Source organism: Hipposideros armiger, unplaced genomic scaffold, assembly GCF_001890085.2.
Source record: "Hipposideros armiger isolate ML-2016 unplaced genomic scaffold, ASM189008v1 scaffold_18, whole genome shotgun sequence".
NCBI lineage: Eukaryota > Metazoa > Chordata > Mammalia > Chiroptera > Hipposideridae > Hipposideros > Hipposideros armiger.
The window spans coordinates 503,982-517,872 of record NW_017731368.1 but is presented as its reverse complement, the minus strand read 5'-3'; the positions used below and the strand labels follow the sequence as shown (position 1 = coordinate 517,872).

The following is a 13,891-nucleotide window of genomic DNA, read 5'->3' as shown; positions in this document are numbered from 1 at the left end:
CCACTCGGCCGGCCCTAAAACATCATATCTTGATCACAGGGCCTGGCACACAGTACGTGCTCAAAAAATGTTGGCTGAATGACTGGATGCTCTGTACTCACAACTCTACAACACAGGAAATATGAATCCATTTTAAAGATTAGGAAACTGAGGCACAAAATGACTCAAACAAGGTCACATATGGGACTCTCTTTATGACCTCCAGCTCCTCCTCTCCTCAATCCCTGTTACCTGGACCAGGCTTTCTAGCAAGTAGCAGGAGGACGCAGCGAGGCCAACAGAGCCCACAGCTCCAGGTCCCACTAGATGGCCCCGTGAAGGCCTCCCCTTCTCCATTTTAGAGTAATGGCCTCCATACGTCACCAGCCTGGAAATCACCTGTAAAATATATTTCCCAGGCGCTGGCTCCGGAACCATGTAAATCACCCAGCTTAATGGCCTCTGGGATTGTCCCAGACACTCTGTTCAGGGGAACTTGGGGCTGCAGGGCCTCAGGCAGGCGAGGCCCCAGTCAAGAGCTGTGGGCAGCCCAAGGTGTCCTGGGTGCTAGGAGGCATTGCCTGGGGTGCAGCGGCCTTGGGGAGCTTGTCAGCAAGAGAGGGATGGGACCTCCTGGAGCTTCGGGAGCTGGGGCTGGATCAACACGGACAAGTCTCTCCCTCACCCCTGCCCCTGTCCTTGTCCCCCATCAGTGACTTTCCCTCACAGGAAAGTGGCTGCAAGTGCTCTCCTCAGGGCTTCCACAGCCTTGACCAGGGAGGCCCAGGACCATGGGAGGGGTGGGGACCCTGAGAGGACCTGTCAGAACTAGGTCTGTGGTATGAGCCCTGCCCCACCTGCCCCCACCCCTTGGATGCTGCTTAGAGCACCAGCCGTGGCATGGTTATTATTTACTCGGCCTCACTTCTCACTTCCATTTCTTCTTCACTGATGATCTCCCAGACTGTGAACTCCCATAGCAGGCTGGGCACACAGCTATGGTGTGGAGAGTGAACTAGCAGATGGGAAGGGGCGGTCAGGAGACAGGGCCTGAACCATGGGCGGGCCAGGAAGTGATCAGCAGGGTGGGTGGGGCAAATGTCAATGCACAGGGGCAGTTGGGAGGGGATGGGGCAGCCAGCTGAGAAAGCCTGGTGATCAATCCCCAGAGGCTACAGACTCTGGCCACTGGTCACATGCATAAGCATCTAGGAACAGCTGGCTCCCACGGGTACCACAGCCAGGAGACGCCCAGAACCAGTAGGCCAACCGCCACCCTCCTTTCCTGGGAGCCTCAGTCCCCTTTCCAATCTCCTAGGACGCCAGCAAAACCAAGCTGACATGGGGCCCTGTCCCAGACTATGTAAAAGCTGCTACAGCTTCAAAGACACAACCAGATTGGCCTGTAGACTCTTGCGCAGACTCTCTGCTCAGCAAACATTTATTGAGCACCTCGTGTGCACTAGCCTGGAGCTCCAGTCAAGGACAGGTGGCCACTGCCCCACCCCTCCCAGGCACAGCCTTGAAGGGGAGGCAGCAAGGTCTGCAAGATTGGGGGGGGGGCTTCATGCAGCCAGGAAGCCCTTGACCCACACAGGGAATTTAGGGGGGGGGCTTCAGGAAACAGTGAGTCCCAGTCAAGCACTAGGGGACAAGTAGAGGTCAGCTGGACCACTGGCGTGTCCAGCTTGGGGCTGGCAGGGTCCTTTGCAGCCCACCCAACCTCTCCCTGTCTTACTCCATGTTCAGTGCATAGTAGGTGCTTGTTACACCCCCATGGAAGGAGATGACTGCTGCCCCCGTGGGTGCTCAGTCCTGAAGGCAGAGACCCCCTCCTGGGTCTGCCCCATGCCCACCAGAAGCAGCCCCTTTGCCTGTGGTCTCCATAGCACCAGCTTACAGAGGACAGAAATGACAGCTTTGCGGATGGGGTGGCAGGGGAATGTCACAATCCGTTGCAGAGGATCTATCGCTCTGCAGGGTCCAGGACATGACGAGCACACCGAGGCTCCGAGGAGGAGGGCAGGTGGTGGCCCAGGCTCCCACAGTGAGCTGGACAGAGGCCTAGGCTAGGGCAGGACAGGAGGAGAGGACGGGCAGAGGGGCGGCCAGACCCTGCCGCTGGAGCCCCTGAAAATTCTGGGGCCTGCATCAGCCAAGGTCGGTCTTAAATACTTGAATGTGCTGCCTGGGGTAACTAACTCTAGGTACAACCAGGAGGTGGGGTGAGGAATGGAGGGTAGGAGGATGGAGGGTGAGGGATGGAGAGGTGGGGAGATGGGGCATGCTCTGCTCCCCAACTCTGTGCGTGCACAGGTAAAGACAGTACCATCAGCTCCCGGCAGGTGACTGGGAGAAGGTCGGGGGGAAAGACCCAGGTCAGCCAGTTCCAAAGCCCACTCCACTCATGTGACAGGTGGGGAACAGCAGCCGAGGGGTACCCTGACCCAGGAGCAGGACAGAGGCCAGCGCTTCTCCCAGGATCTGTGCCTTTGGCCGACCGACTCCTGGAGCTAGGATGGGTGCAGGGAACAGAGCCCAGAGGGTGACAGGAAGGACCAAGGGCCAGGTCATGAGAACACGGCCTCTTTAGAGTGTGGATCTTCTCATATCTGTCAAGGGAGCCAACCAATGACACCCAGTCCTCTCCGTAATGAGCAGGTACAAGTACACTCCACTTTGTAGCCACCCCTGCTTAGATGAGAAGGAAGGCTGGCAGGCAGCACCCAGCCAAGTTCAGGCCCTCCTGGGGCCATGTCCACAGTCACTTCCTCAGCTGTGGCCCATTAAGGTCAAGTCACTGTCCTGCTCTGCAGCAGCAGGACAGGCCTCTCCGTCAGTGTCCTCTGTCACCCATGCCCTCTAGGGAACCCAGGGGTGCCACAGGCCTGTAAGAAAGCCAGAGCCCCCATGAAACCATGCTCCATGGACCTCAGCCTGATGAGAGAGGCAGCCCTTGCAGAGGGACAGGTGTGATGGAAAAGCATGGGGGGGGCACCCCAAGGGTCCCGTGTTCAGGGGGTTGTTTGGAGGAGGTGAGCTGCAGAAGGGCTGTGTGAGGCAGTGACTGTGTGCTCAGCCCCCAGCATCGGGGTGTGAATCCTGCCTCCACCACTCACCATCTGTGTGACTTCAGCATCACACAGCCCTGTTGCCTCAATTTTTCTTGTCTGTGAAACGGGAATAAAAATTGACTGATCTCACTGGATAGCATATGTGAAATATACCACCCAGGGCCCAGCTCACAGTGATTGATGATGTGGTTAAAATAACTACTTCCTTTACCAATGTCTCCTCCAGCATGGACACCCTCCCTTCCCTTCCCCTCCTATCTTCTTCCTCAGTTCCCACTCTCGCGTTCAGGCCTCTTGTCTGCAGCAGATACTGCCTCCCCCATTCTCTATCACCCTCCCCGCTTGTTGCTAACAAAACCCAAGTCTGCAAGAATCTCTCCCACCTCCAGCCCCAAGGTGACCCCATCCTTAGCTCAAGGGTAAATCCTGATTAGCCTGAGCCAATCACAGTGCATGTTCCTGACTGTCAGTGATTGGTTTAGAGCGAACATGTGAGCCAGTGCTAGCCCATGAGGTGTAGGGGGAAGTTGGCTAGCGGATTCTGGGTGGGGTTTTCTAAGCTTCTTAAGAGGAACCCAGAGGAAACAGTTCCTCTTTTACATCTAATGTCTGGTACCTGTGATACCTGGAGCTGTGGCAGCCATCTTGTTGCTGTGAGGGAAGTTAGCCAAGGACAGACAGCCATATTAAAAGTGAGGCTACCCAGGCAGAGGGCAGGTGAGGACTTGGTCCTCAACGACAGCCTACACTCACCTGCCTCGGCTCCCTGTCAGAGGATAAAGGGCGTAACCATGATGAAAAAAATCATCATGCTGCGGTTGCCAATGTGTATGCAGAAGCAAGCAGCCTCTTTTCCTTGCAGCCAAATACACTCTTCAGACTCAGCTTTTAAGGGGACAGTAGTCAGTCAGCTCAATGCCTACTCCCCAGAGGCCCCTGGGAACTGGGCACAGACCTGGAAGAGAAGGCACAGGGTTGGAGGAGAGGCCTACAAGGGGCAGGGAGCCAGTGCAGGGTCTCAGTCCGAAAGTCTCCTTGTCCCAGTAGATACGCTGAGCAGGCCAGCTGGGAGGGGGATACGGTGAGCAAAGGCCAGAAGGTGCAGAGGCCAGAGCTCCTACTAGGACCTTCAGGTGGCCCAGCCTTGCTGGAACCTGGGTAGTCACAGGGCTAGTGGTCAGAGACCAGAGCCAGCCCAGGCAGGGCCTCGAATGCTAGGCTGAGAGGTGGGGCTCTGCCCATGGCAGGCTTCCAGGGTGCAAGGTCATAGCTCACCCTCCAGGGGAGACACTGCAGCATGCCTAGGGAGCCCAGGAAAGGAAGGGAGGACTCCGGGGTTCTCACCACACCCACCTGGCATTAGCTCACAGGAGAAAGGAGAAACATCCATCTATGAGAGCCCTCAGCACAGGGGCCTGTTCTGCCGGCTCACATCTCTTTTCTAATAAATAAAGTCGGGGGCAGGGCTGAGGTGGGTTGTTTTGTTGTTTGTTGGAACTGGTGGCAGTACCAGGCCTGACCTTTAAGGCTTTAAATGCAGCATTTCAGGCGGTGCCAGCAGGGGAGAACATGGGCTGCGGAGAAAAGTTATCAAGGCTAAAATGCCACGTCAGGCTGGAAACTCAAAACAGTAGAGCAGGGGCCTCTACCCACCTCAGGGATACACCGGCAACACAGCTGTCCTTTCCCAGGGTACCCCAAAAGCCTCACTGACTCACGGCCCAGGGGCACTGAGGTCTGCCCCAGAGAAACAGCAGGAGCTGGAGCCCCACTCCACACAGGCACCTGGCTGTGTGGGGTTGGCTAGAGGAGGCCTCAAATTCTCCTGCATTCCATGTCAGGGATGTTTTTATTTAAGAGAACCAGTTTATATCATAGTGCGAGGACTGCTGAAGGGGGACCACCCCTCGAGCAGCCTGTATGGAGCACTGGGGACTGGGCCCTGCCCACAGTGTGTGCTCCTCTCCGCCCCTTCAGGCAGCAGTTTCCCTGTGTGCACAATGGAAGTATCTGGGTTCCTAGGGGCTTCTGTGGCTGGGATATCCTTCCCAGGTCAAGGAACCAAGCAAGGCCCATATTGCCCAAGGAAATGGTCCCACCCAGACTCCCGACCCCCACAGGAACCCAAGCTGGTGCTACAGGCTCTCAAGCCCTTCTCAGCCACTTCAGCCCTTAGCAGAAAGCCCTTCGTGAAATGCTGGGCCACCCCAGCACTGCCAACACACGGGCCCTGAGAATGCCAGAAAAGCAACCTTACAGCCCCTCACACATCAGAACCAATCAGCTCAGGGCCCACACAACAGCCCCAAGGGCCAGCATCCAGCACAGGGCACCCAGACAGCCTTGTTCATGACAAAAAATTCATCCTTGAAAGGAAGTGGCTTCCCTGGACATCACCCAGATAAAGGAACATGTGGGGATCATCAAGCCGAAGCTATTACACCCCAAATCACCTGCAGCTACTGCACAAATGTCTTGCTGGGAGCAAGAACCCCAAACCTGCAGCAGATGCTCCCAGGAACGGCAGTCTCCCCCCGTTCAGTGTGCAGATGACAAGCACCCAGTCTTGGAGGGGAAAACGCCAGCCCAAGGTCACACAGCAAGGGTCTCCACTCTGCCTGAGCCCGACCAGTATACCCACCGTCCAGGATCTCCATAAGGGAAGGGCTGTTTGCAAACATGCTTTGCTTCACAAAGAATTCACCAAGCTTCTCAGAGTTCCAAGTCCCCCTCTGCATCTAAATACTATTCTATTTGCAAAATCTGAATTACAAGGACGCAGCCTCTGTGTGTTTCTTTTGCAGACTGTCATCGAGCCAGTTGGTCCATGATCAAACTTTTCATCTCCGCCTTAACTCAGGCTGTTACTGACATAAAAGTTTGCAAAACACTGGTCCTAACAATCAGGCGGCTTTATTTCTCACTGCCAGCGTTTGCCCAGCGAAGCCCTGGCATGAACCTCAAAGGCAGGTGCAAAAGTGGGCACTGGGAGTGCATTCTGGGTGCAGAGATAAACGATGTGTATGTCTGCACATGCAGATGTGCACACGTACATAAGCACATGCCCACATCCTCATTCACACACACAGGCACACACCTACACCTGTGTATACACATGAGCATGCATGTACACACATACCTGCACATATGCTCACAAACAGCACGCAAGCACGCACACACAAGCACATGATTTCACACATGCACAAATACCCACACAAGCATGTCTTGATGTATAAATGGACACTCACACAGTGTGCACACACATGAACACACCCAATATATGTGAGCAAAGAAACCTAAGAGCACACACATGTAGACCTTCCACACACGAGCTTACATGTGCACACAGGCCCAGGCAAGGAGGAAAGACCCAGAAACCACAGTTGCGTCTCAGGTGCTGTAGTGCCTGGCTGTGTGGTGGATGCTATGGGCCGTGGGACAGGTGGCTGGCATGCGAGTACAGGCCTGGCTGGATTGAGAACCCTCACAGATCCGGTCAGGATCCACCTGTTCTCATCATGCACTCACTGGGGCCAGGCCCATCCCTCCTGAGCTGTCACACCCCAACCCTATGAGGCAACACAAGCAAGGGAACTCTGTTTTAGAGATGAGGTCCCAAGACCCAGAGAGGCTGAGGAAGTTGTCAAGGTCACGGCTAGTGAGAGGTGCAAGGCAGCCTCCAGGGGCAACAAGAGAGGGCCTCATTCAGAAAGATTTGGCCGTCAGGGAAGGAAGGCCTCAAGGTGGGAGCAAGAGACCAGGGTCTAAGCAGGAAGAGAAGCGAAGGGGGCATGGCTCCCTCTTCTCCCCTACTCCTTTCCCCTCCATTTAAGGGGTCATTTCCAAGGTGGGGAGAGGTGGTTAAAGATCTGCAGGAAAGACTTTCTGTGCCCACTCCTCTCTGCTAAACAATCAGGCTGATCAGAGCTCAAAGAAGGTCAGTCTAGGAAGCAGCTTCGACACACTCAGGGAGGGAGGCCAGCATGAGAGGTGCAGGTTCCTTACATCTGAGCTGGGGGTCAGGACTCACCCCACAGCTAGAGCAGAGGGTAGAAAGGAGCGGGAAGGCGCTGGGCCTATCTTCTTAGGGCCCTGAAATGTTGGAGTCGGAGGGTCCTGGCAGAGAGGAAGCTGAGGCCCAGGGGGACAAGGGGCCTTGTCCAAGGTCACAACCATACTAGCTACTCAGCTCTCGGGATTGGTCAGTGATGCTTTTGACAGAGGCCCCCCGATACCAGGCCAACCCAAAGTGGGGACCCTCAGGTCCCCTGTGTGAAGACCACCCCCCCCCGCCCCCAACACACAACTAATCCCAGCTAGACAGGCCCCATCCCCACAGGCTCAGTCGCCAGTTCCAGCAGCGGCCAGGGGCCGAGTGGGCCAGACCAGCCCCAGAAGGGGGGACCCAGGTGAGGTGGGAGAGGGACTAGGTGGTCCATGAGCAGGTTCAGGGCCTGAGTTCCACGGTGGCAGGGCAGGGCATGGGGCTAAGACATCATGGGCCTGAATGACAGCATCCTTCACTCCTTTAGGTAGCTAGCTCCAAGAGATCCCTATGGGGACCTTGCAAGCCCCCAGGGCCATCTCACTCTTCACCTGTACCACCAATTCCCTCCCCCTTTCTTAGCCACAGGCAGTTCGGGAGGCTCTTCAGGTTACACAGGACAAGAGAGAAAGGGAAAGGGAAAAAAAAGCAAAAACCACACATACACCTCCCTCTGGGAATACGAATATTGATTCTGTAGCTTCTTGTTTAGACAGTAGGCACCAGAAAAAAAAAACCCCAAAACAACCTGACATGAAGAGAAGCTCCCCAGTTGGCTGAAGGTATGTGGCCAGCAGTGGAAAAGCCCCCCACCCCCCGACTTTAGAGGACTCTAGGTCCCGATGCTCCCTCTGAGGCCTGAGGCCCTGAGCCCACTCACTTCAAGACACAGGTCACCAGTTCCAGAGGCAAATCTGCAATCTGGAAGCCTGAGAAGACAGCAGCAGGGAAGGGAAGAGTGGGGGGGGGGTGCTGGAAAAGGAAGGAGAAAGAAAGCGATCACCCCCCACTCAAAACCACGGCCCTGCCAGGTAGGGCCCTGCCACATGCCTGTCTGCTTCGACCCCCAAGCTTCCAGCTGCCCCTTGAATAGTTCCCTTCCAAGGAGAGCCCTGGTTCCCCGGGCTAGCACCTGTCCAGACAGCATGAAAACTCCAGCGTCCGTAAGGTCTGGGTCTTCTGAAGTCCCCTCAGGCCTGACAAAATCCTGAGGGACTAGAGGATCCAGCCTGGGGTTTCCATGAACAACCCCACCCCTACCCTATGGCTTTTCTCTCCGGAATCATACTGGAATCTTGGGGAACGTGGTGTCTCAGCAGCTGGAGATGAGTCCCTCCAGCCTGCCCTCCAGGCCTGGCCCATGACGTAAAGCCTCAGAGAAGGGAAGGCCTCGGCTCAATGATCGCCTGTGACTCGGGAGGGGACGAAGGTGGGCACAGGGGCTACGAGTACCAGGGCAGCTGAGGGTCTGACAGACTGGCCCCCACCCAGCCCTGCCGCCAGAAGCTGTGGAGCTTTGGGTAGGTCCCTTCATCTTTCTGAGTCTCAGTCTCCTCACTTGGCGATGGGCATAACCACAGGCTCTGAAGTCAAGGTGGTAATGTGGGTAAGGGGACTGGCCCAGGCTCAGTGAGGGGAGGCCACCATTAGCCTGGCAATATCCCCCACCACAATCAACCTGGGCTTGAGAGAGTGAGGGAGAGGGGTGGCCCAGTGTCTGTCCCCAAGGAGCTGACGTCCCATGTGGGTGGGTACAGCCTGAGCTAGCCGCACGACCCAAAGGCATCTGGAAGGTGTGGATATGAGACCTTGAAGGAAGGCTCTCAACCCCTGAGAAAAGCATGCAGTGATGGGGGAACAGCATAAGTAAGCACAGAGATAGGAAGGTGCTCAGCCTACAGGAGCAATGTGGAAAGCCTGGTGGGTAGGGGCCCATCAGGCTGTGGCATCAGGGCCTGATGCTAATATTACGATAGCTGACATGGTGCCTGCTCTGCCACCAGAGGCCACATCCTCTCCCGTGAATTCTCACCACCAGTTTCTTAAGTAGATTCTATGATCTCAGTTGGGGAAACTGAGGTAAGGTCATCCCAATGGAGAAGGCCAGCTCTGAAGACCAACGCTTGAGCCCACAGGGCCTACACCTGACACCCAGCATGCCCCCAAACTGCCTCCTTCCAGGAGCTGGCAGGGTCCGCCCATCCACATCTGAGGTGCCAAGACCTGGCAGTGCCCACCTGCACACAGGCAGAGGCACAGAAGTGCTCACGCCACTTGTGACTCAATCTCTCCTTGGGGACACCAGTGTGACCGAGAATCCAGAGTAAGACTCACCCGCAGCTAGGAGGGGACTCATCTTAAAATGGGTTCCCTCCCTTCTCAGGGGTTAGCCTGACATGGCTGGCCAGGAGGAGGCACCCATAAAGGTGGGGCACAGGAGGGACAGCAGCAAGGGTTCCCCCCAATCTTCAACCCCAGGAGGATGTGAGCAGCTGGTAGCTCTGCATGTCAGCGGAGACAGCGGGCCATCGAGCCTCACCCCCTCCTCCCTCCTGCAAAAGCTGCAGCAGGTTGTTGGGGAGACAGGGGCCCAGATGTGTGCTGTTGCCTCCCTCTAATAGGGAGAGTCACTGGGAGGTGAAGATGCGGCTCAGAGGCCCAGACAGACACACGTCACCCACCATTAACCATAGCTAGACTGACGCATGCCCGGTCGCAGCACTCAGAAAAAGGAGCACACACTCCAGCTGCCATTAATCTGCTGGGGGGTCCAGACCCCTCAGGCTCTCTCTGCTGCCCACCCACTTACAGACGTGCTGGCCGGCACCATCACGAGCAGAGTGGGGCCAGGAGAGGCAGCCAGTAGGGTGCTCCACCTAGCACTAAGCTGGGACCCCACGGAGCAGGGGCCAGAGACAGGGGGCAGAGGTCCAACAAAGGTGACAAAAAAGGAGGGCAGGTCAGGGTGGGCACAGGGAGATGAAAGGGGTGGGCAAAGAAGCGAGAGGGCGGTGGAGAAATGATGAGAGACGGGAAGAAGCGGGCAGGGGAGGGAAAGAGACTGACAGATTTGGGAGAAGAAAAGAAAAGGAGAAGCAAAGCAGTGAGGGCTGCCCCTCAGCCAACAGCTGCCATTCACAGCCCCTCCAGCCACCTGCCACCAGGGCTGGGGTGAGCATAGCTAGAAACCGGAGGAGGCAGGTGAAAGGGAGTGCGTGCTCTGACTCCATCTCACCCTCCCACCCCCAGACTCATGAGTGTGTGCATGCACATACATGTACTTGCGCACGCGTGGCTGCCTCCTTGTTTGAAACCCTGATCCAGGTCCAAGTGGGGTGAGAGAGCCCCCCAAAACCAAAGCCCTGTCTTCCCTCCAGCTCTGACTCCTCTGCCCTCCTCGATTCAGCGGCAGCCTTGGTCTGTTTCGCCTGATGGGCAGAGAGTCACACTGCCAGAGCGATTACAGAAATAACGGCCCCTGGAACCACAAGCCCACACTTGCTTAAAGCCCAGCAGCTTGAAAAGCTGAACCCCATCGCACTGCCAGACACCAATGAGGACATGACTTTCCCTGTCTAGGGCCCTTTCCACTGAGGGGTCATCACTCCAGTGCCATGAGACTGAAGGTCCCACTTCCCACCTCAGAAAGCCACCTGTGTCCAAGTCTCATCCTAGCTTGGCCACGCTGACCCTGGAGAGTTCAGGGAGGTGACCGCCTTCTTCCCCAGAAGCCCCACAACAGCAGCCTCACCCTTTATGTCAATTCAACAAAAGCCCCAACTCCAACTAGCTGCGGTCACGCGCAGGGGCAGAGGGCTTCCTCGATCCCTTCCCCTTTCTCCCTCCAAGGATCAATGGGCATCATATCTGCAGGAACAGGGCAGCTGAAGGGCGCTGGCTGTCATGGTAAACCCTGTGTGTCGTCACACCATTAGTCACCTCCCCCTGGACCCTCGGAGCTGCGCAGCCCCCACTCCACCCCCACCCTCATTCTCTAATTACAGTCTCCAAGACATGTCCCAAACCCTCAAATTAGCTCCAACTCTATCGACAAGAGAAGAGCATCCAGCTGGAAATGTGCTGCTGCCATCACACCCGCCTCACCATCTTCTTGCTGGGGACAGAGGGACAGGTGTCCCCTCTGGTCAGGGTCTCACATTATCCTTCCAAGGGAGACCCATGGAAGCCCAGCATCCATCTGACCCACTGCAGGTCGGAAGGAGAGGGAGCCAGGTGGGAAGAGATGAAAAGAGACGTCTATGTAAACCTTCACTGGAGGAGCTATGAACCGGCTAGGGGAAATAATTATGGCTTGGCTTTGAGGAAAAAGGAACAATAAAAAATAATGCTTTTGCTCTTTTTAAACACTGTGGCTTAAGTCAATTGTCATCACAACAAATGAAAGACGATAACGCACCCACAAGCCCTGAACTTCCCTATGATTCTCTTCTCCCTACACACCCCCCACATACACACTCGAAAAATCCAGACGGTTGACAGAGGACACGTCCATGTGGCACCTATAATTTGCCAACTGATCACCCGCTTGAGCACAAGGCAGGCTGTGCGAGGAGAGAGATGACAAGACGGAGAAGGACTCAGAGCGGTGCCTTTCCCGAGTTTGTTTTTCCCTCATCTGGGAGGACCTACAAACGGAGTCGGCCGGTTTTGAGGCAGAACCAGGGGCTCCTACCCTTGGGTGGAACTGGTCTAATGACGCAGAGCCAGCCTCTCCCCTTTTCTGAGACCAGACCCTTCCCCTTGTCCACAAGCAGCCAGGCTACTCTTTTCCCAAACCCCCGGCCTGGCCACTGGTGAAGGGAAAACAGGGACAGGTGGCTCCTCAGGGAGCCAGGAGACAGAAAACAGACAGCAAGGTGGTCACAGTGCCCCAAAGCCAACATGGGTGAGACGCATCTGGGCACTGACATAGGCTGGGGCATGGTGCCCACAGAAATAGCTGCTGTCCTAAAGGCCACATGCACTGAATGCCCACTCCCAGCCCCAGACATATTTAACCGAGCTCACCCCAAGGAAGAAGCCAAGTTTGCAGGCTCTTGGGGAGAGAGAGAAGCTCAGAAGGACCAGAGAACCGGCAGAAGCTGGCGGGGCCAGGAGATGCGATTTCCCTGTTGGCCGCAGCAGCAGGGGCAACTGGGGTCCTCTCTGCCATTCACCTTCTGCCCCCACCCAGCACCTTCACTTCCCAATTGGGCACACCAGGGCACCCTTCCCCCAGGTGTAGTGGGGGGGACACCAAGAAGAGGGGATACTGAGCCCCTCTGTAGCACTGGCTACAACAAGGTGCTCGCAACCTCTGCATCCAACCCTCGCCCTCAAAGGAAAAGGCCAACGAAGACAGGTGTGGGGGTGCCCCCCCCCACCTCTGGCTGGTTCCCACCCGGGAGGAAACGTGGGGCAGACGAGAGGCTCCAACTCCGCTGGGCAGGGGTCGCTGGCCGCCTCCTCACCCGACCCCAGGTTCCCCTCTCACCGGGACAGCGGCAAGAGAATCGCGGGCAAGCTCAGACACCCCCCCCCACCCCCCATCTCGAGGCTTGGAGATCTTGCTCTGCTCCGTTCGCGGGGGAGGGAGGTGGGGAAGCGGTTGGGGGAAGAAGGGGCACCGCGGGGAAGTTTCGCGACGCAGCCAGAAGCGCCCGGACCGCGGCTGCCCGCCGTCTGGGCTTCGGGCCTCCGCCCCCCGGGCACAGTGGGGAGCGGGACCCAGCGCCCTCGCCCGGTACGGGCACGGGCCAGGGGGCAGGAGGGGACGCAAGCTCAGCCCGGGTCCCGCGCTCGGCCGAGGCCACTTACGTGTGCTGCTGGGGGAAGCTGTAGGCAGAGGCGCCGGGGGCGGCGAGCAGCGGGAGCAGCAGCAGTGGCGGCAAGAACAGCAGCCGCGGGCGCGGGGGCCCGGACGCGGGGCTCCGGGCGCCGGGACGGGGGCCGCGGCGGGGCCAGGGGAGCACGGTCCGCGCGGGGCCGGGCCGGGAGGCGCCGCAGGTCCGAGCCGGCACCGCCATGTTTCCATTCAAGACGCGGCGCCGCGGGGAGGGGGAGCGGCGGCGGGCTGTGGGGCGCGGGCGGCAAGCCGGCCTCTCCTCCTCCGCCTCCTCGCGCGGGGCCTCCGGGGCTGCACGGGCCGCAGCGCCTCTGCGGGCGGCCGGCTGCGCGCCGCGATCCGTCCGCCGCGCTGGCGACTAGCGCTCTGAGCGCCCGGCCCCGGACTGGTGCTCAAATAGCGGCCGCCGCCAACCTGCCCTGCTGGCCCGCGCGGCCGAGCGGAGCCCGGGCGCGGGCGCTCCCTGCGTCCCGGTCGCGGCCCAAGCTCCGGGTGTGCGCCCCTGTCTGCACGCCTTAGACCCGATACTCCACTCCGCCGCCCCCGCGGGGAGAGCCCACCGCCCCGCGGCCCAGGGCGGGCACATACGTGGCCTTTCTCGGGGCTCGACCTTCAACAGGCTTAAGGCCTGGAGTCACAGGTTTAGTGGTGGAGTGGCAGGCTTCCGAGAGAACAGAGAGCAGGGCAGCGTTGCTGCGCTCACCCCTCAGTGGCTGCAGCTACCTTCAAGAGTCCTCTCAGGGGAACTGGGTCCCCAGCTCCTGCCAGAAAGAAAGGGCCTGAGTCTCCAGACTCCCTGAGCGAGAACCTGGGTCCAGTTGCACAGTTGTGAGAGTCTGGGAATGGTAGGATGCAGCCCTCTGCAGCCGCTCATTTCACTTCCCGGGGCTAAGCAGGCACTGTGTGCAGACCAGCCCTAAGCCCCCAAGGCTTGCACAGCCTCTAGAC

At 57.9% G+C, this 13,891-nt stretch overlaps 1 protein-coding gene across 4 annotated transcripts in view; it reads right to left on the bottom strand.

Annotated features, from left to right (window-relative positions):
- Window positions 1-13,336, bottom strand: part of CACNA2D2 (calcium voltage-gated channel auxiliary subunit alpha2delta 2) — a 143,663-nt gene extending 130,327 nt beyond the window's left edge. For all 4 annotated transcript variants that reach the window (XM_019634334.1, XM_019634343.1, XM_019634349.1 and 1 more), the window contains exon 1: window positions 12,916-13,336. In XM_019634334.1, coding sequence (XP_019489879.1) covers window positions 12,916-13,124 — 209 coding nt within the window. In that variant the 5' untranslated portion in view covers window positions 13,125-13,336. The remainder of the gene's footprint in view (window positions 1-12,915) is intronic.
- Window positions 13,337-13,891: the final 555 nt, after the last annotated feature.